Source organism: Mizuhopecten yessoensis, unplaced genomic scaffold, assembly GCF_002113885.1.
Source record: "Mizuhopecten yessoensis strain PY_sf001 unplaced genomic scaffold, ASM211388v2 scaffold1311, whole genome shotgun sequence".
Classification (NCBI taxonomy): Eukaryota; Metazoa; Mollusca; class Bivalvia; order Pectinida; family Pectinidae; genus Mizuhopecten; species Mizuhopecten yessoensis.
This window is the reverse complement of record NW_018403983.1, coordinates 116,039-138,344: the sequence shown is the minus strand read 5'-3', so window position 1 is coordinate 138,344 and position 22,306 is coordinate 116,039. Positions and strand designations below refer to the sequence as shown.

Here is a 22,306-nt window from a genome sequence, read left to right as displayed (position 1 = left end):
ATTTTTATTTATAAACTTAAATCTGTATTGATACTGAATTGTGGATAAAATTGAAGTGCTTGTTAAAATTTCAAAGTACTTTTGTGGACTGTCGATAAGCCGGGCCTTTTCAATTTTAAATATAAATTATAAGTTAAAAAAAGAACATAAGAGGCAGAGAAAACGTAAATATAAGTATTGAACTGTTATTGTATGGTATTAATGATCTATTTGAAAGACACAGCTTTGCAAGCAAACAAAATCATAATGCGCTAGCGCGCATTATGTTGTTTGCTTGCAAAGCTGTGTCATTCAAATAGATCATAAATACCATACAAAAACAGGTCGGCACTCCACTGTAAAATACGGCGTGATAATAACACTTCATCTAGCGGCCATTGGCATTTGTGATCCGATTGGTCATTTATTGAAGGTCAGCGCGGAACATCACGTACATGATCTGGATACTGGTCAGCCATCATGATTGTTAGCTGACCTGTGTAATCCCTTTCGGAACTGATCTTATCCTCGTAACTACACCACTGTAGGTCTAGGGATCTGAAAACTAATTGGCGCCTTCCTCACACTGCATAGCGACTGATGTGAAGCGACCCCCCCCCCCCCCCCCCCCCCCCGCAAAATAATGTAGGAGGTGTCTCTATGTTGTTTGCTGCCACAAATGTGAACACTCTTTTTTTTTTTTATCTTATCCTTGCTTTAATCAGTTTCTAGCGCATTATGTTGTTTGCTTGCAAAGCTGTGTCATTCAAATAGATCATAAATACCATACAAAAACAGTTCAATACTTATATTTACGTTTTCTCTGCCTCTTATGTTCTTTTTTAACTTATAATTTATATTTAAAATTGAAAATACCGGCCTTATCGACAGTCCACACAATTTAGTTCAATAGTTTGAACAGCGTATTGTCGCGTGCTGATTGGCAAACAAAGTAGTACTTTGAAATTTTAACAAACACTTCAATTTTATTCCACGATTCAGTATCAAAAGTGTTTTTTATCATTTTTTATTTTGCACATAAATTTACAATGGCATTGTCAAATCTCACAATGCCCAGCGATATTTCAGCAGCCGTCATGTTTATTTATATTGGATATTGTAGTTCCAGTCAGTGTTGTATTAATACGCTAAGAATTATGTCTCGTGCTCCATGGTAATTAAAGTCCCATCAACGACACAGCTTCCAAAGAGGCTATATGGTGACAATGCCATGCAAATGTAAATATATATATTTAATCTCTAAAATGATATATGATGTATTTTGACATCTTTTCCACATTTTAACCTGTTTGTTTCTGGTTTTTATGTATTCATTTTTTGTGGATGTCTATTTTTACATCATTGTTTAGCCCTAAATGACTCGAATTATCGACGGGCCGCAAGGAAATAAAAAAACAAAAAAAAACAAAAAAAAACGCTGTTTCATTATGAGCAATGTTGATTTAAGATCCAGTAATGAAGTACAATTTCGTAAAAAAAGAAAGTTCATCGCTTGTTTGAGAAGGCGAAAACTTATTTCCATGTTTTCTGACTCACGATATGTGATTCCAAGAATGCCATGCAAAAAGCCTTTCATTTCATAACGGATTTGTACCGTAGGTCGGAAGATTCAAAGCGCGTATGTCAAGATAATTAAAATCAAACCTTTCTATGACGTCGATTGAACTTGCTTTTCTGCAACGTAATATGTAACTTCACCCAAAGAATAATAAAAAGACTAAAAGCCAACAGGAAAAGTCAAACAACTAACGACTATTCTGTCTGAGTCTTGTATTGCTATTGTGCCTGATAACTCGTGCCTGTGTATTGTAACGACGTGAGATATGGATACGAGATCCATTGTTCATTATTTTGTTAATTGTAAACATCGTATGCTACGTGCTACATGTGATTCAGCAGTTCCCTTCTATTTCATAAACACAACAACTAATGTTATCACACAAACGAAGAAAGTTGCAAGACATTATGAATCGATCCTAAACCTATGTATTGCTCAGGCAAAATGTAAACAAAGAGGGTATAATAGAACTTGAATCAAAAACCTTAAAACGCCAATCTTAAACCTTAATGTTTAGAAGTTGTTAGTCAAATCCAAAATATGACCATAGTCAGCCAAACGAATATCAAACTAGAACCCGGAATGTCCAACTAAATCAGAAGCTTGTGAACTGCGACCTTCTTGCGAAAACGTTGATTTCGTTCTTCATACAAAAATACACAGAAAAATAATACACATCCCTTCCATCAACTTTCAGTGCGATCCCCCTAATCGAGACAGAGTATTGGCCGGATATGTTTGAGCCAATCAACGGCAACGGCGATCATGTTTGATTTCTGATAAAAAAAAAAATAATAATTCAAAAGTAAGTTCTACCCAATCAACTCTTATTGATTTTTAATGCTTTTAAAGATGTGATTTCTGAGCCAATTAAAAACCACATTAAGTCGGCTATTCGGCGAAAACGTCAATTTTGTTTGTCTCACCTAGACAATGTATGTAAATTTCCTGCCTCGTATAGGGGATATCGAGTGTAGCTCTGTTTTGGTAAGTACTTGAAGAACGGGCTAAAATGTCGGCATCATAATAAATGTGTTTAACAAATCAATGAAGTATATTTACTTGCACCGGCTTTAATATTTCTTTGTTATTCGACACTATAGCAATCCCTTGTTTGAATTTACAAAATAAATCATGTCGTCACATAATTGTATTTTTCTCTCTTTAGTGCGATACGTTCAGAAGCTCTCTGACAATCCCGGGTTTATACTTTCCGGAGACGTCAAATAGTACATTCGGGACGATAAAACATGGGATAGCTTTTGTTTTTAAGTGTAAGATAAAAAACTAGAAATAGAACTCTCAATCCTGTGAGTATATTTTATATACAACTCCTGTTAGTAAATAATATTTGAGGATAAACACAGATTATTTATTGTATATTATGACTTAACATCACGTGTAGGATGATTCATGTCAGTTCATTATCAATGTTCAATGTACAAAGAACTCATCGGTTATATCTAATAAGTTCATTCTTAAAAAACGAAATATAAAAAGGACTATATTCCGCGCAAGGATAATGTGTAGATACTCAAATTAGGTATTGCAAATCGTTTATAAAAAACTTACAACGTTTATTTCAGCTTGTTTTCCGTTCCACGGATATTCAATGAATTAACCTTCCCACGAGGTTTCCGAAATTTGCGTTTGTTGTTCCGAAATTTCGGTAAAATATGCTATAACAAGTCCCCTATGTCTGACGCCCACCCGTATACTGGTCTATATATTGATCCGATTTGTATTCATTACAAACGTTTACATGACGAAGAATAATTGTCATCGTGTAGGAGCTTGATAATTAAAAGCTACCGACGAGAGGGGGTTGGATACAGTTGTTAACAGTTGCGCTTTGATTATAATGAACGTCACTAAGAGTAGACGAGTAAGTAGGACGAAGGTTCCACTTAAAACTAATCAATGATGCATGCCCATTGCAGGTAATATCAAATTACCAAAGATACCAATTAATTATATGGCAATGACGATGTACAGAAACGATACCAAAATGAAATAAAGATATATGCTTGATTTCTTGTTGCTATTTGTTCCAAGAAACCAAATCTCACCATATATATTAGACATTAGCTTCCATGAACCGACAACCAATCTCTTTCCAAACATTTCTGTAACACGGAATGCTGCAATAATGAAACATCACAGAGTCAGTGACGTCACAATTGATATTGCCGGTTTGGCAAGAAAATAAAAAAAGATTCATTTGTCCCGGTTAAAAATTAATTTGTTAAATTGTATCATTCTGTGCTTATTTTACCGGTAAATGTAATACACAACAATAATATGGGAATAAAATACAAATCTATATGCATATACCACAGCGCCAAAACACAAGGAAAAATAAACCGTTAACAAAAAGGGAAAATAAATACGACATAATTAACGCAAAGTAAAGAGCCGAGAATAACACGCGGGGTTCAGGGAGTTATATATTGATACGATGGTATTTTAGAAATAGCAGAACAATATTCCATTATGACGTCACCTAAACTGAAACGTTACAATGTTCTCTACTAGAAATCTAGTATTTTTTCTCTTGACAAACTTTAGGGGGGTCCATTTAATGTTAAAAATGTTATTTCATATATATTTTTACAATAAAAGATATTTATTTTGGAGAATATGTCCTTTGTTATAAGGATTCGGATCTTAGAAAGCACCTCACATACGCAACTCCACAAAGGCCCATACCTGATGCATTGTAAATATACCACCATGCCACAGTTTGGTTTTAGCATTTTATTGCGTTTTACGTATTTCACTGAAATAATTCCACCGAGACAGCGGCTACACCAGTACTTTCCAAGTTTGAACAAACTGAACGTCAAACAGAGAGAGCAGCAAGTACAGTAAGTATAGGACCCGCTTTGTCTAGGTCAGGCCACAGACGTCACAGCCTTCCCGCCGTGGCTCTAAACCAATGCCAAGGGAGACTCTAGGAAAATATCTGTGTGTTTGTTTGGCGTTTACCGTCCTCGCAATAACCAGGGCCATGTGAGGACGGGTACCTAGGGAGACACAGCCTGAAACAGAAAGGAGAAAGACATGGAACGAAAAAGGTGTGACAATGGGGGCAGCAGATCAATTTTGTTCTTTTCCATGTCCCCTTCATAGAAACCGTGGACGAAAAAATCCCCGGGGGGCACATAAGTCGCCTCTTCCGATACACATGCATTGGGATACAGCAGGACAAATATGATTTCTTCAATGTTCCCTTAATAGAAGACACCACCCCGATTTTGCAGGGAGGTCCCATATTGGTCGCCTCTTATGATTATGCAGTGGGATAAATCAGGCATATTCTTTCCCCGAACCTGTTTAGGAAATAAGAAAGTGGTTAGAAAGGAGAGAAGGTATTAGTATCCCATATGATACAAAGGACGCAGCAGATTTATTTGGTCGCTTTTTTGTGTCCCATATTATGGGCGGATTGGCCGAGTGGTTAGCACTCCGGTCTTCCAAGCAGGCGGTCGGGGTCCTATCCCCGAAGTCGTCGTACGCATGGAATATTCAGAGAAAATGGTTTTCTCCTGCCCACACAACTCCAACAACCCAGGTGGAGTATAAAATGGTCTGGGTGGATGTTGCGGTATCTGTGCTGTTGCATTCAAGTGAGGTGGCACTATAAATGATACCGTTGGAAGCACGGTCCCACTACAAACAGATCACAATACATCTCCAGCACACACGCAGGCATTTACACATAGGGAGATATTAGCGAGTTGGTATAGGACTAGTAGTTAGCGCCTAATAAGGCAGCTCCTGCGAATTCCTCAAAATTGTATTGATTAATGTATATGCTAATTGTATTCATTATATTAGATTGTATATGTTAGCTAGATAGGGCGCTATATCAAATGTTATATATATATATATATATTTTTTAATATATTTTTTTATGTTTAGAACACCCAACAACAAATCCCCCATTCTGCAGTGGTCACCACTTTAGCCGCCTCTTACAAATCAACAGGTATATGCGTAAGATATAAAAGATTGAAAACACTAACAAAAATAACTATTTAAAACTAAGTGATAACGGATGGTAGGGGCTTCCTATCTAGATCCAGTAAGTATGATATTCCGAAAAACTCAGTGATAACGGATGGTAGATCCAGTAAGTATGATGTTCCGAACAACTCAGCAATTTAGGGTTATGAGTTTTCCATTTCCTTCACAGATCCGACTTTTTTCTCTCGCCGAAAGCGAGTTTCAAACACTACAATAGACGTCATTCGTGATATTTACTGTTATATCCGTGAAAGGCAACCAATGGTCTCAGGCGCATATGTTAATTTGTTTCGTCCTCTTAACAGCTATGGTCATTTAAAGGCGTATCCGGTATTGGTGGTGTGGGGAACACCGGAGTACCAGAAGAAAAAGCATCGACCCGCAGCCATCACCTGGCGACTAGCCCGTGTAGGCCCCTAGCCCGTGACTCCGTGGTGGAGGGTTAGTGATCGTAGACAGCGAGACGCGTACGCCTTAACCATTCAGCCACCGCGTTTCTGATAGAAAATAAAAGTCCATATTCATGGTAAATTGTGTGCATCGTGTATGTGTTTTTATAAGCGACAAACATTTTAAATGCTGGTTTTCTATGTCTGATTTATCGATGACAACTGTTGTATGACATTGTTATATAACTAGACAAAGATTTATACGTGGGTTGAAGATGATGAGCACGTGTTTTCTTAGCCACGTGTCAAAGTGACTTCGTCCATGGACCACACACTTCGCCCTCTCGTGCTTTCATTGTTGCCGTACCACGCTCCTCTGTATGGCACTCTGGTTAGCATAATCAATTATCATAAACAGGTCATTGAAGCTGCGACGTCACAGACCCGCGAGAAGAGTATTTAAAAAGATCACAGCTTGCTATTTGGTCTTTTAATAATAGGAAATCCCTGGACTACCGTTGTCACCAGCACAGGGCGAGTTCCAACTGCCAATAACAGAGACTCGGCGAATCAGCTTCCATTGGTGATGTCAGGCAGACGCAGCACCACAGCCTAGTATTCACTGTCCCCGCGTACTGACGCTAGTTTGGTTTAGTCTCTTCATAGACACAGTACTGATTATAATTTTAATTATTTTTTTATAAAGCATAAATACCGCACGCAACGTATAAGTTTTCCTACGAATCTTTAACGGAGAGAACTTTATTTCAGTAAAGCTGATACTTTTATTGTGGTATTCTTAAGACGACAGTGTAGAAACTATCTCACTTATATCTTGTTTTAAAGTTCTAGAAATATATTATAAAAGTATTTTCAAACCGCCAACATGAAAACCTCGTTGATGTTCACATGGATTCTTAACTTGGCTGTCGTGCTCGCCCTCCCGATGCAGGTAAGAGTAATTCTTCTCCTAGATTAATCTAAACAGCTACTGGAATTGTATTATCATTAACTTTAAAGAGAAATTTCAATGTAGCAACGCTAGGCTGTGTTTTGCAGTGGGTCGATCACACAGCTTACGGTAATGCTATTATTGAGCTGAGTATTGAACTCACAAAGGCAACCTCGTGGTATTTGCGTTACTTGTAACTTTCATGTACTCGGGGTACAAGGATATAACCGGCAGTGGTCACCCCAGTTACTGTATGCCGGAAAATTGTCGATGCAGTTTAATTTTCGCCATTTCGCCCTCCGTTGTGCAGGCGAATGTAACATTTCAGCGAGTATACGTGAATAGAATCATATACATAGCATTACAAAGTGACGGGCGAAATTAACAGTCGGCGAAATTAAACAGCATAATACATAATATTAATATAATGTGACGAGCGAATTTAACAGTGTGCGAAATTTAACAGCATAATATATAATAGTAAATAACTGTGAAAAACAGTTTTTCGTTTTACAGCGATAAAAATGATAAATACTATGTCGATAAGTCATCATTTTCACAAGGAGCGCGTATTACTTGATTTCTGCCCGTGGCTCTTTGATATTTTATACACAATATCATCAGCTTTAACGTTCATCAAATCCATTGATTGTAGGTTAAAACATTTCCGATTCGCTACACGTTCAATTTTTTTTCAAATAATCAAATGTTGATCGTTTCGACAGAAAAAATCATCATGTTATCAGAAAATGTACAGCCGTTTATTTTATTTTTGCATAGTTCATTATAATCATATAATCTATTAATGAAGAACTTACATCCACACAGTCACGAACTAAAGTTTAATTTTTGAGGTTACGTGTCCATACAGCAATACGAGCCTAACTACAACGTTCACGTGTCAATGCAGTTAACACGTAATAGTGAAGTATATTGACTATACACTCGCGGTTTTCGCATGTCAAACAGTCATGAACTCTATTTGTCCGGTTCCGATGCCTTTAAGTTATGAAGCATGAGGTAACTGTTGTAAAAAGAATTACAAAAAAAGAATATTGTATAAAACTATGCTAAGAGAGCACAATATTATTTGGGTGGGAGATAATGTGAATTTGTATTCCATGAACAATTTCATCGTATCGGTCAATGTTATCGCGTCAAGTCAAATAATGTACTCTAAATTCTATAGAAAAGCATACAAAATCGCCTGACCCTACTTTTACCCGGCTCTGGCCAGGTGACCGGTCAAATAACGTTATAACTATTGTATTCCAAAATAGGTCTAATAATTCATGTAAAGTAAGTTAATTGCATTTGTGCGCCAAATATGGTTATAGTACTATAATTGTAACAATATCATCATTTCGCTTACATCGTGGATTGAGGAAACCTACACAAGCCTCCCACTTGACATCAAATTATCACGTTTGTCATTCAGACTTATGAATTGAATCTAATTACAGCTCCAATGGGTCTATTGAGACTGGTTATAGTAGCTTGTGACAGTAGTAGCATTGCACATCTTCCTCATCAAATTAGCCAGTGTGCTTCAAACTGAATCAACCAATAAGGGAATGTCATTCGTACTAAATACACCAATCAGCGAGCTTGTTTTGTATTATATAATAGTCTCGACCCAAAGTTTGTGATAGTCTCTACCCAAAGTATGTAATAGTCTCGACCCAAAGTATGTGATAGTCTCTACCCAAAGTATGTAATAGTATCTACCTAAAGTATGTAATAGTCTCTATCCAAAGTATGTAATAGTCTCTACTCAAAGTATGTAATAGTCTCTACCCAAAGTATATAATAGTGTGGCAGGGTTAAATTGTACATAGGATTAAGGTCGCCTTCTAGCTTCGAGCTAAGGGGAATTTCCCTTTAGCTCAGTGGTAGAGCGTCCGACTAGGAACCTGGAGATCGAGGGTTCGATCCCCGGTGGAAGCACACTATTCTCTTTCCTGTTACAATAGTATCCTCACAAAATATGTAATAGTCTTTACCAAAAGTATGTAATAGTCTTTACCCAAAGTATGTAATAGTCTCTACCCAAAGTATAGAATAGTCTCGCCCAAAAGTATTTAATAGTCTCTACCCAAAGTATGTAATAGCCTAGACTCAAAATATGTAATAGCCTGGACCCAAAGTATATAATAGTATCTTCCCAAAATATGTAATAGTCTTTACCAAAAGTATGTAATAGTCTTTACCCAAAGTATGTAATAGTCTCTACCCAAAGTATGTAATAGTCTCTACCCAAAGTATAGAATAGTCTCTACCCGAAGTATGTAATAGTCTCTTCTCGAAGTATGTAATAGTCTCTACCCAAAGTATGTAATAGTCTCTACCCAAAGTATGTAATAGTATCTACCCAAAGTATGTAATAGTATCTACCCAAAATATGTAATAGTATCTTACCGAAGTATGTAATAGTCTTTACCAAAAGTATGTAATAGTCTTTACCCAAAGTATGTAATAGTCTTTACCCAAAGTATGTAATAGTCTCTACCCAAAGTATATAATAGTCTCGCCCAAAAGTATATAATAGTCTCTACCTGACGTATGTAATAGCCTCGACCCAAAGTATGTAATAGCCTGGACCCAAAGTATGTAATAGTCTCTACCCAAAGTATAGAAAAGTCTCTACCCGAAGTATGTAATAGTCTCTTCTCGAAGTATGTAATAGTCTCTACCCAAACTATGTAATAGTCTCTACCCAAAGTATGTAATAGTATCTACCCAAAATATGTAATAGTATCTTACCGAAGTATGTAATAGTCTTTACCCAAAGTATGTAATAGTCTCTACCCAAAGTATGTAATAGTATCTTACCGAAGTATGTAATAGTCTCTACCCGAAGTATGTAATAGTCTCTACCCAAAGTATATAATAGCCTCGACCCAAAGAATGTAATAGTCTCTACCCAAAGTATATAATAGCCTCGACCCAAAGTATGTAATAGTCTCTACCCAAAGTATGTAATAGTCTCTACTCGAAGTATGTAATAGTCTCTACTTAAAGTATGTAATAGTCTCTACCCAAAGTATGTAATAGTCTCTACCCAAAGTATGTAATATTCTCTACTCGAAGTATGTAATAGTCTCTACCCAAAGTATGTAATAGTCTCTATCCAAAGTATGTAATAGTCTCTACCCAAAGTTGATAATAGGTTTTACCCAAAATTTGTAATAGTTTCTGCATACAATGTATTTCCTTGAACGATGCTTTTTACCTTGATTTTTCCAGTCGACCAAGCTAAGCAAATGGGTATTAGCATACTAAGTATAAAATAATCTTGGTCAATGTTTTCTCAGAGAATCTTGATAAGAATCAGGCACTATAGATAAACATAATATCTAGTTACGTATTGCACCACTTCGTAATTTTTCTATCAAAATCGGCCCTTTCTTTCTTTTGCCGCATATGAAGAAAAGCTCATTTACGTTTGAAAACCATTAAATAGGGTAGAAACTGGCTTATTTATTCATGATTCAAGTGGATGAGGTGCGTCCAAAATTGTGACGTCACAATCGCAGTTAACGTCCAATTGTATAGGAGTATTTTGCGTAAATGAATGGTATATACTTATGAGAGGAACAAATTATTCATTCCCACCATGTGGATTTTTTTAAGAATCTGACCCTTTGATTTAAAATGTTTCTGCCTTATCCTCAAATAGGAAACAAGTATACTAGTAACAAGCTCTTAAATCTTATCTACCTCAACAATTTCCAGTTTATGTAATTCGCAAACTTATCGTGAAACTGTCACTAAGGCCAGATGGAGACGCGTACTTTTGTATTTTTGGCTAAAATTTGACAGAAAAATGTGTAGGGAACTTATTTTTTAATTCCATTATTAGCACTTTCCAAGCGCTCAATTCCTGTAAGATGATGGACCCGTACAAACTATCTATTCAATAGTACCCGTTATACCGATAAGGGACTCATAACAAAATCCAATTTAACCTATGCGGGTTATTTTTCTAAGGCTGTAGAGATATTTTATCAATGCTGCTTTTACAATAACACTTATAATGTCGCTTCCCTTCTTACAATGACAACTATGTCACTACAACTGTAACCATGACAACGATGTTACTACACCAGTTACAATGACAACTATATCACTACACCTGTAACCATGACAACGATGCAACTACACCTGTAACAATGACAACGATTATGTCACTACACCTGTAACCATGACAACGATGTAACTACACCTGTAACAATGACAACGATGTAACTACACCTGTAACCATGACAGCGATGTAACTACACCTGTAACAATGACAACGATTATGTCACTAAACCTGTTACCATGGCAATGACTATGTCCCTACGTCTTTAGCTATGGTGTTTGTTATGTCAGTAAGCTTGTAATCACGATATTGTTTGTCACTATGCCTGTAACCATGTCAGCGATTATATCATTACGCATGTAACCATGACAACGTTTATGTCACTACGCCTGTTACTATACCAAATTTGTATGTTTCTACGCCTGTTACTATACCAATTTTGTATTTCACTACGGCTGTTACTATACCAAATTTGTATGTCACTACGCCTGTTACTATACCAAATGTGTATGTCACTACGGCTGTTAACGTACCAATTGCTATGCGACGACGCCTGGTACCATGCAAAGTATTGTGTGACTACATCTGTTGTCATGACCTTGATCACGTCACTACGCCTGTTATCTATGTATTGGTAATGTTAATACTCCCACGACGGTAACTATTTTGTTTACATATTCTATGAAAATGATTTTGTTACTAGTTTTGTTACCATAACAATGGTTTTGTTAATTTATTTATTATACCGATACTGTTATGGTACTTCTCTTCCTCCCGTGACCATGATGTCGATACTACTAGTCTTACCTTGAGTACGGTTGTGCTACTATTGCTAACGAGGACATGGTTTTGTTACTACTTTTGCTACCATGACAACGGTTATGTTGTACCTTTTGTTACAATGACAAAGACAGTGTTACTTCTCGTCCTACTATGATAATAGATATGTGACAACCGTCCTTGTGTTGTTCGCTACCTTGCCAAGATTCGACTTCAAATTCGAAAAAAATCTGCTTAAGACAATCCTCTTTACATTTGAAGAAAAAAACTAATTAAATATTTATACATCATATTTCCAAATAGATTTAAGTTGTGGGCTCAAAATTTAAATTGGAAGGTAGGGAAATGAATTGACGATAATATATCTTACAAACGTAATAACATCTTTTCATAAAGAACATTACGTGTAGTTTAAATGAAACAATCCTTTTGAAATGAACAAAAGGATTAAAAATGCAAACATGCCATGTTAAAACTGATTTATACAAAAACTGTAATTATTTATGGTAACATTTCAATCAGCAAAGAGATTTTGTCTGTATAGCGACCGTCCTGGGCCTCACTGTGGTAAAAATGCTCCGTCTTGGACAGTATGGAAACGTCGGTGCAGAAAGTCCCTAATTAAAATTACACTGTCGCTTATTAGCTCTTACGTAATTAGCTAGTTAGACTATAATTACCCTCCCTGCACATAATGTTTTGTAAAGCAGTCTTGCTTTAATAACTAATGACAGCAACAAATCCTGCGGGCTGTGTTTTGATTGTCATAAATGTTCTTCGGGTTAACGAAAGCACTATCAGTCACAATAGAATGACATAATCTACTAGGATCAAATGTTGGTTTGGTGTTATAGGGATTAGCGTCCTATTAACAGCCGAACCCTTTAATGCATCCACGTGTGTATGTATGATTCGGCGTGATGTGTTGGTATATTTGCCTCCTTGCGAAAGCGCAGATCTGATGCCCACTTTATAATGCTATTTCACAGACGTACAATGCCGAAGACACCCAGCGCAGCATTCCGCCCAGTCACATTATACTGACAACGGGTGAACCAGTTGTTGCCTTTACCCTAAATACTGAACTATAAGCAGGGAATAACAACTACTATTTGTAAGGACTGTGGTATGTTCCGACCTGGGAACAGAACCCATGGTCTTACTCACGTGGGCAAACGTTCAACACTAAAACCAAAAATGTTGGTATTGCCAAAGAAGTGTTGATAGTTTTATTGGTACATATTGTAAGTTGGTGGGTTTGTGGGTTTGCAGGTTGCTTGGTTGTTAGTTTTGTAGTAGGTCGGTAGGTTGGTAGGTTTGCAGGTTGGTTGGTATCTTCGTTAGTAAGTCGGTGAGCTGGTTGGTAGTTTTGGTGGTAGGTCGGGGGTTGGTGGGTTTGCAGGTTGGGTGGTAGTTTTGGTGGTAAGTCGGTGGGCTGATTCGTGGTTTGGTGGTAGATCGATCGGTTGTTTGGTAATTACATGTTGGGCTAGTTAGTTTAGGTTTTAAGTCTTTGACACGTGACCTGAACAATCTACAGCGCCACCTATCTGAAGTAATATCACTTGAACAGAGAAACATGACATACCACCGGTTACATTAATGTGTTGACTTACCAGAGCAGCGAGACACTTAACGCTCCATATTCTCAAACGCATGTCAGACACCTTGTTGCAACGACCATCTGTAATATTGAACATGGTGAGATCAAGCTATTCTTATCACTCGGAAGTATAATTCCCTTTGGTATTACTTGTAACTGTATTCTCAGTTTATTTGTGTGCCTTGTCCGATAAAAACCTATTGACTCCAGGATAACGATGTTTTTTTTTACTTAATATATGACATAGGATCAATATAACAACCCCTTTTCCGCAAAAGAAACACAACAAAAACGGCAAAGCTAGAGCGCCATAAAAGATAATTTTATTTTTTTATCATTCGTAACGCAGAAGAGGATATTTCTAATCTTTGTTTAACTTCATCTTTAAACCGTCGCGGTCTACCGTCCAGTGTCAGCACAAAGTCTTAGCATCGAGTCCACAATCTGTGTTACTGTTGAAATTATCGTAAAAGAAAACAATAATTTCCTATGTAAACGTTACTGCCGCTTGGGTCACTCAGATTCGTTGATTTAAGGATTGTCGTCAGATGATTGGCAGAACACGCGTGTCAACCTATCAACCTATGCAAACATTTACCAATCACAATTATCTAACACTACTACAATATTACACGATCGTAAAGGATCTATAGTAATTGTTACGAACGGTGACTGGGAAAGGCGATTGTGATTTTTAAGGACGTGCCAGATTTTGGTGGTGGAGGAAAGATTGAGTACTCGGAGAAAAACCACAGACCTACGGCCAGTACCTGATACATATCAAGGGAAACCGCTACGATAGCGTGGGAACAAAATTAAAAAAAACTTACAAAGAAATTCACACATAAGGGACTGACGGGCAGGCCATTATTTGTTAATCCTCTGAACACAGATTGACACAATATAGAACCGTGTCATCTTTAGAGTATTCGGGTTTGAAAGGATACCGAAGACACATGTTCGGCAATTGGCGACTTGAAGACTTGACAAGTATGACTATTTCAGATATTTGCAGCAACCAGTTTCAACCATAGTCAAACACTAGCATATAAATCAAAACAATTGAGTAAGATAAAATATCTATTTGATATTTACCAAGTATGATATATGATTTTATGACGATATGTTACATATTGAAATTACGTTTTAAATACATATCAATTTACTTCATTTCACAACAAGGTTTACTTTATAATTTGATAAAAGTCTGTATCTGTATCTTCCAAATAAGAATTAAGACTGAAGCACTCTGCTCCATGAATTTTTATGTAGCGTCATTAAGGACAAATGTGCAATTTTCACCACTGCGTTTTTGATTGGTCGAGTCAGTGTTATAATATTAAATGTAATATATTGTATACAGCTACACGTAACACACACATAAGTGATTGTACTGTCACAATTTTTCAATAGAAACAGTAAGCCAAACATGAATTTCACAGCATCAGACGTCTTTTCGCCATTGTAGGACACATCGGTGATGCTAGAGGACAAATCGTTTAAAATCGCAATCGTCTAAACTACTGTTTAAACAGGATGGGCAGCTGCGTGAATTCCCCTAATTATGATTCACAAACTTTGTTTGGCTCTTTCCCAGGAAGCCACGTGCCAAATATTAAGATTCTATACCTTTCAGTTCTTCAGAAGAAGTCGTTTGAAGTGTCTGACACATTTGACCCTGTGACCTTGAAAGAAGGTCAATGTCATTTTCATCCTAAAACTTTGTCGGGCTCTTTAATTACAAATTCAAAACCTGTAACGTGTGTATATTATGATTCATGCAACTAACCAAAGGAGATAGTATAAGGTAGACTGTATTTAATAAACTCTCTCAAACATTGTCAACAGAGGCACGGTAGTCTAGTGGTAGTACGCCGGGCTCTTGACCGAAGGGTTGCGGGTTCGAGTTACGGCAGGGCACAGTGTTGTATCTTTGAGCAAGACCGCTTGCTCCAGTCTACTCAGCTGTAAATGAGTACGTGGTTGGGCAGTGCTAGTATTGTTGAATTCTACCTGTGAGCACCGAAATGACATCACTGACTGTATGCTCCCCAGTGAGTTGAGAAAGATATTTTGCAAAGCGGGTTGCAAAGGCCCTATATCACGGATAATAATTTGTGAACTGCTTTGAGACGACCTACCAACTAGGTTGTGATAAAGCGGTATATAAGAACCTCAAACTATTATTATTATTATAAAATAAGTATTGTTAATGTTGTTTATATTGAGGATACGGCACAGATAACTATGTCATATCGTTCTGTCAGACGGTCCATATAACTATTGAGTACAAGAAATAATACAACCGGGAAACGTTTTCGGTACAATGTCCGTTCTTTATGTTTCCGGTCCATTTGTCGTCCGAACGGGTCCAAGAATCACCGAGTAGATTATTGAAATAAAAATTGATTCATTACTTGTACGATGATAGATGACCATACTTGACCAATAGTCTGATTATAACGAAGCTAAAATATGCTCGACCGCGTTTTTACGATACTTGCTTGCTTTGCTCACCACTGCTGCTACTGCTGCTGTTTGGGTCAATTGGTATCAACCCATTTACTGTGGCAAATTTGTCTTTGTAACTAGGTAACGAAGACAATTAACCAGCAGGTACTTGTTCCTCGGATCATGACTGATGCTGTTTAATTTTTTGAAACATTGAAAACAAAACACTAACATTAAAACTATACTCCACACGGTTTTACAAACATTGGATATGAAATAATTCGAAACAACATTCGGCGATAAGAAAAAAAAAGTTAAATACAATGATCAAGACCGAACAATGCCTTCAAAAAAGAGCAAGTTAAGCGTATTTCTATAGTTCAGTTTCTATGGACTAATGCTTGCTTTAATTCAAAGATCTTTGATAATAATAACACAGTATACAGCATTAGATAGCGCGCTATATGATTTGTAAAATTACTCAAAGGCGTAGTCTGCTGGATAACCGAACTACTCGGTAGTGAAGCGGACGTAAAACCAATCAATCAATCGATCAAAGGCGCTTAACAACACATTATTAACGGTATTTCGACAGTTTTCAACAGTAATTGCTCGGTTTCCTTTCGGGTTTTTGAGTTTCTTTCCCGACGTAATTGGAATAAATTTTGATGAAGTTTGATCTTACGATGATCATTCATATTTAAGTTATATTTACAGGCTGTATTACACAGACGACCAATAATTGTCTAACGCCGTCAAAGTTAGCTTCAAAGTATTGGTAACCGAAGTAAGGGTCGTCGGGTGGCGTAGTGAATAGCACTTACAAAATATAAACTTGCTGCACAGTTTCTTTTTAATTGATTTCCTCACGTATCAAATAGAAAATAACAAAAACACGACTTTCTGTCGATAACTGAAAACATATTTCTAAAGGGCAATGCAGTCCTTCCATTATCATACCCAAGGGCCATATTGTAACTCTTCGTGAACGAAAACGCCTAGTAAATATCTTTACGTGCTCAAGTACATCTAAAGATCTTATGGACGGATTCATTTAACAAATCGTTATATTGAAGTGATGCAATTTCAAGTCAATATGTCGGCATGAAACAGTTTATATAGTCTACGTATCTGTAAAGAGTCTCCTGTAGAACTTTATCATTTATTTTACTTGAGATTGTATTGGCGTTTCATCGACACCTGCGGAATTCGCCCGAAAAAACGCTTGTATTTTATGCCTAATTAGTCTGTACTTTTGAGAAAGGCGGTGTGATTAAGTATGGACATATTGGTTACTTTGCCTGCAGGCTTATGTATATATATATCTATACAGATCTTTTTCAATTAAGGTATTAACAATATATTACCACTTTACCGTGATGCTGCTTGCTTTGACAATTTGAGATGGAAAATAAAAATTAAATTATCCAGATCAAATTCCTACTTTTTACTTACTGTAAATTGTCATAGCACTGTCGATTAATGAAAATACTTAAAATAGTCAAACATTGAATTACTCAAAAGCACATTAAAGTAACAAAAGACCTTGTTAATTACAGAAATGTATTGCTTACAAGTTAGTGATATCCACAGGATAGGATACACACATAGGTTCATTGAGTTGGACAAAAATGGAAACATATCGTGGAAAAACAGATTCTTCTCTTACTAGTCCCTTCCACAATGATCGGGTGTCAACTCATCAATGTCGTTTATCGCCTGTCCGTGCCTCGGCTAACAGGATATGTATGTGAAATAGAAACATTTACGGCGGTAGAGTAGGACAGTATACATGCGGGCAGTACTCACTGGTCGTACAAAGCATACAGAGAGTGACATTACATAGGGTTAGATCGTACGTAACTGCTACTGTAGGAACATGACATTTCAATTGATGTCGCGGAACGTATTGTTTTTAGGTTCCCCTATATTTCCCGACAGAGACACATATTTAACCGATATTTATGATCTTTGTACTTGCTCATCTCGGAACCTGATGACATCAAAGTCATCAAACAAATTCTGTACATTTCATTTTAAAGTGGGTTTTTTTCTACGCGTGGACATATTTCTACATTCGCTGAAATTTACAAAAGAACTTTACCGAGAAAAACAAACGTCATCGTTGGTTTTTTTTCAGAATTTACGTAATATACTAAAAAACAAATACTCAATTATGCAAACTGCAGCACTGCTAATTGAGAATTTAAAAAGGATTTTACCTGCTGATACATTTGTACCTACGTCTAATTCATAACAGGTGTCGAATGTATGAACCCCCTACAGAATCAGGGAATTTTAACCAAAATGAAATCTATCGAACCCTTGCATCATTTTCTGGACTGTTTCATTTTTTCTTCTCTAAACAATTCCCCCCTGAATCCTACTTATTTACTTCGCTATACCTTAATTCGGCCTTGGTGCAAAGAGTTCTCCAAAGCGATGAATGTAATGGGGTATGCTCCATGACGAACACAAACCAAAGTCGATTAGTAGATGTTTCTCACCGCATCACTTAAAGCTTTGATTGGAAGGGATTTAAGACTGGTTAACCTAATGTCAGTATAATGTGAACGGGTGGAATTCTGTGTTGGGTGTCTTTGCCATGACATTTCACTGAAATGGCATCATCAGATCCATACTATCACAAGAAAGCAAACGATCAACATACCGCCCGAACACTGTATATTACACATATAGATGCACACCTTTTATGGCCATAGCTGTTAATAGGACGCTCAACCAAACGAGATCGTAAATCAAGAAAGTCAAATTGTCCTTATTTTTCTGATGTAGTACTCGAGTACACAAATAGATAGATACTGAAGGGCTGTGATCGATGCTCTCGCTTTTCAAACTAGCATTTTTAACAACTAATTAACCAAACGTGATCTCAGAAGATTTAATTGAAATAAGATGCAATCGGTGCTATTTTAGTGATTAGACGAGGTAACTTACTTCCGCCAAATAATTTAATCTCCCGAAGCAAAGCATTCTGTAGATGAGCCGATCCCCAGTCTCTCATTAATTCAGAACTGAGTTCCTCACGTTTGGTAAGCCGAATATTGCATAATCTATGTAACTACCATTAGTTTACCGTCAACATTTACAGTAAAATTGTATACAAGTAGAAGATATGTTTTTAAAATGTTCCTGCATCATTCTGTTAAGATAAAAGCACTTCGTGTCGTTAACTAGATACGACACTGGCTTCACAAAAAAAAAATCTTGAGCCATGAAAACACGATCAGAATGGCAATAACACTAAGTCTTTCGCATCGCATTATGGGCGAGGATTATGGTAATATCCTATGCATGTAGCCGCGTAAATAACAAAATGCCATAAATAACTCTTAGATTCCTTCATTTGTATGCATCGTATTTATATACAAATTATAAAGCCTATTTATACCAATACACCATCCAGTGTATCCGAGTTTATGTAGACGTCTCAACGTCAAGCTGTTCTTAAGAGGTCTCGTATTGTATAGTCTTATTTATCTCGCCGGAATGGCTGATTGGTTAGTCTGACAGTTTTATTTACATACATAAGTTGGGAGGGATAAGAAAAGATCCCATCCAGCCATTTAGAAAATCAAGATATAATATTTTGAATAATCCAATCATTGTTTAATTAATGGAAATTTACAAGACAAGTTAAAGCACAGTAATACGACATCCAATTAATGTCAGTTTTCAGTCGCTGAACAGTTAATCAAAGAAATCCACTCAAGTCAGACAAATATTTTGATGAAGCAGATTGTTTCGTTTTATTATGGTCCGATTAACAGCTAAGGACATTTAAGGACGTGCCTCCATGTGTGTAATGTCTGTGTGTCTGTGTATTTGAGTGTCTGTGCGCTGGCGGTGGTATGTTGGCGTTAGTGTGGAAGTAATACAATGATAACACTATAATAATTGTACAACCTACAGAGAAGAGATTGGCCATCTCACTAGCTTGTATGTTAGTTTCAACGAAACCGAAACGAGGTCTTCCAGAAGTCATATAACTAACACCCGTAACCTGATTTTCCGGATCCGACTCACACAGGAAGGTATTTGCATCCTTGCTATATTGGGTAACAACGCGTACGCGTATGCTATTTTTCCTAATCCATAACCTGATGTGGTAAAAGTTAAGCAGAGCGGTATCAAGGAGACAACTCTAGTTTAATACTTGTAACCTGTTTCAATATTTAGTTACATTTTAACCATTACCAATATCAAGTTAATACCGTCGTCTATGATTTATGCTGTAGTTAGTTCAACAGATTCACCCTATTCAGCCTAAATCATTTTTTATTTTTTACATTGTGCCGATACTGAATATTATGTCAATCAAAATATTGCTTTACCGAGATAGCATTCAACATCAGTCTAATATGCAGCATTTCCAAACATTACTTTTAGAGAAAAACAAGGGACCGGTGTTTTTGGGGAGTGATTTGTCAGAATTGTAAACAGAAAGATTTTAAGTGTTCATACAGAAGCCGTTACTGGTTTCAACTTCCTTAATTACACATGCTTACCTTGTGTCTTATCGACGATGGGTAAACGATTTGAGTTAATCTTACGCACACTTACCAATGTTGGCATACAGTATTCAAATTCAAATTGAAGAGAGAAAAAAACGTCAGATTCTGCGGCTTCTCCCGATTGGCAAGTCTTATATATTTAACTTTGGTGCATTATCTCTCCCAACTTTAAAATTAAAAAAGATATATCCTTGGTCATATAATGCATTGAAGTTTCAGAGTTAGATTAAGGGCTTTTGAAATTCATTTACTGTCAAAATTCACTGGCTGAAACACCTAATCAGATAAATCCACTGCCAGACAAATGTTTTGATTACTCGAGGCGGTATTATAGAGAAAGGTTACGATAGATCGTCACAACATGCCCCCATGTTAGATAATACTTTGACTTGAACCGATCTTTCGGAAAGACTGTCTTCAATGAATTGGTTCTGTAGTAGGTGTGTCAGGAGACTTAACTTTTGTGATGTTGTTGTTTAAAGTTGAGCCACGTGCCGATATGGTTTGGTTTGGTTTAGTTTTGTTAAACAACCTATAAACAGCTAAAGTGATTTAAGGACGTGACTCCATGTGTGTTGTGTAAGCGTGCTTGATTGTATGTGTGGTGGAGACAGGGTATGTTGGTGTCCATACGGCATTTCTGACCTGTCCAAATAACGCTAGAACCTTTGAACGTCATATTAACAGGTAAGGTCATTTGATGACAAATATAAGGGAACGATCATGCAAACAAACGGGGTTCTTTATTCAGGATAATATCATTACATATCCCTTGCGTATTATGTAAAAGGATGGTCCTGCTGTGCCCTACATATGTTATCGTAAGAGGTGACTTATATAGTGCCGCTGAATAAACAAACAGATAGTTAGGACCAGAATTGACACTAATGTAAATGCAGCAGATGTTTTGTTCCGCGATATCAAAAGATTTGGCGTTTCTGGCTCATAACCAACCTTTAGTGGCAATGTAACGTTCATCAGATGAAGTATGCTGTAAGCCTATGAGACATACAGGTGATTACGTGATCAAAGTTAAGTATTATATTTGAGGACATTTCTCAGCCTGTCTCTGACTGCTTTAACGTGTGTAATTAAAAAACAAACATCGGCTATTGTTCTCCCTTTGAGATTCTACAACAATACCTTAGGGGAAACTACCAAACAATAGTGCTACATATATTGGTGCAGAACGCTAGAGGAATGGGGGAAAAAATGTTCACGAGCTTCCATTCGATCATGCTTTCAATTTCATTTCCAACAGCATGGAGTTGTGTAATGAGCTTGATATTTATAAGTTTACATGATGACCGGAGGAGATCTGTAAATATAAATATATATCGGCTGCATGATGAGTATTCAAAACAAAACAATATACATCAAATAAATTGAATAGGATCTAGCCTTAGGAGTGACAATCAATTAAAATAGGTTTCCATAGAAACAACAACAGTACACATTAATCGCCTTATTGCATGTACAGCGACTGTTAATAACATTCATACTGTGGTTCAATATTTTTACGATTATTTTTTATTATTTTGAGTGAATTTTATTTTCGAAGGATGCGTGTATTTTTAATTACTGATTACTTGATTCCTTATCTTTGGAAATATTATTCGCGAAAGATTAAAATTTGCGGAAAACTGTTCTCGAGAATAAATGAGTGGCTAACCAATACATGTTATATGCTTCTTTTGTTATTGGCGCGGGTGATATTGAGAAAGGAATTTCATTTTTGATGGGGATGTATGTATATTCGTGATATGCATCAACGTTTAACGCGCAATTCACTCATTTTTGAAAATGGGAAAAAAGACCCCTTCTACAACCTGAGGAGTCGTCTATGTTTACAGAATGCAATTCCCTATTACTACAGGAGTACCAGACAAATATAGAATACAAGTACATGAATGCATATTATCTAA

At 36.7% G+C, this 22,306-nt stretch overlaps 1 protein-coding gene across 1 annotated transcript in view; it reads left to right on the top strand.

The window, feature by feature from the left end:
- Positions 1–6,481: 6,481 nt before the first annotated feature.
- LOC110458889 (corticotropin-releasing factor-binding protein-like) overlaps positions 6,482–22,306 on the top strand; it is a 46,545-nt gene continuing 30,720 nt past the window's right edge. The window contains exon 1 of the mRNA XM_021510856.1: positions 6,482–6,928. Within this exon, the coding sequence (XP_021366531.1) occupies positions 6,863–6,928 (66 nt within the window). The 5' untranslated portion in view covers positions 6,482–6,862. The remainder of the gene's footprint in view (positions 6,929–22,306) is intronic.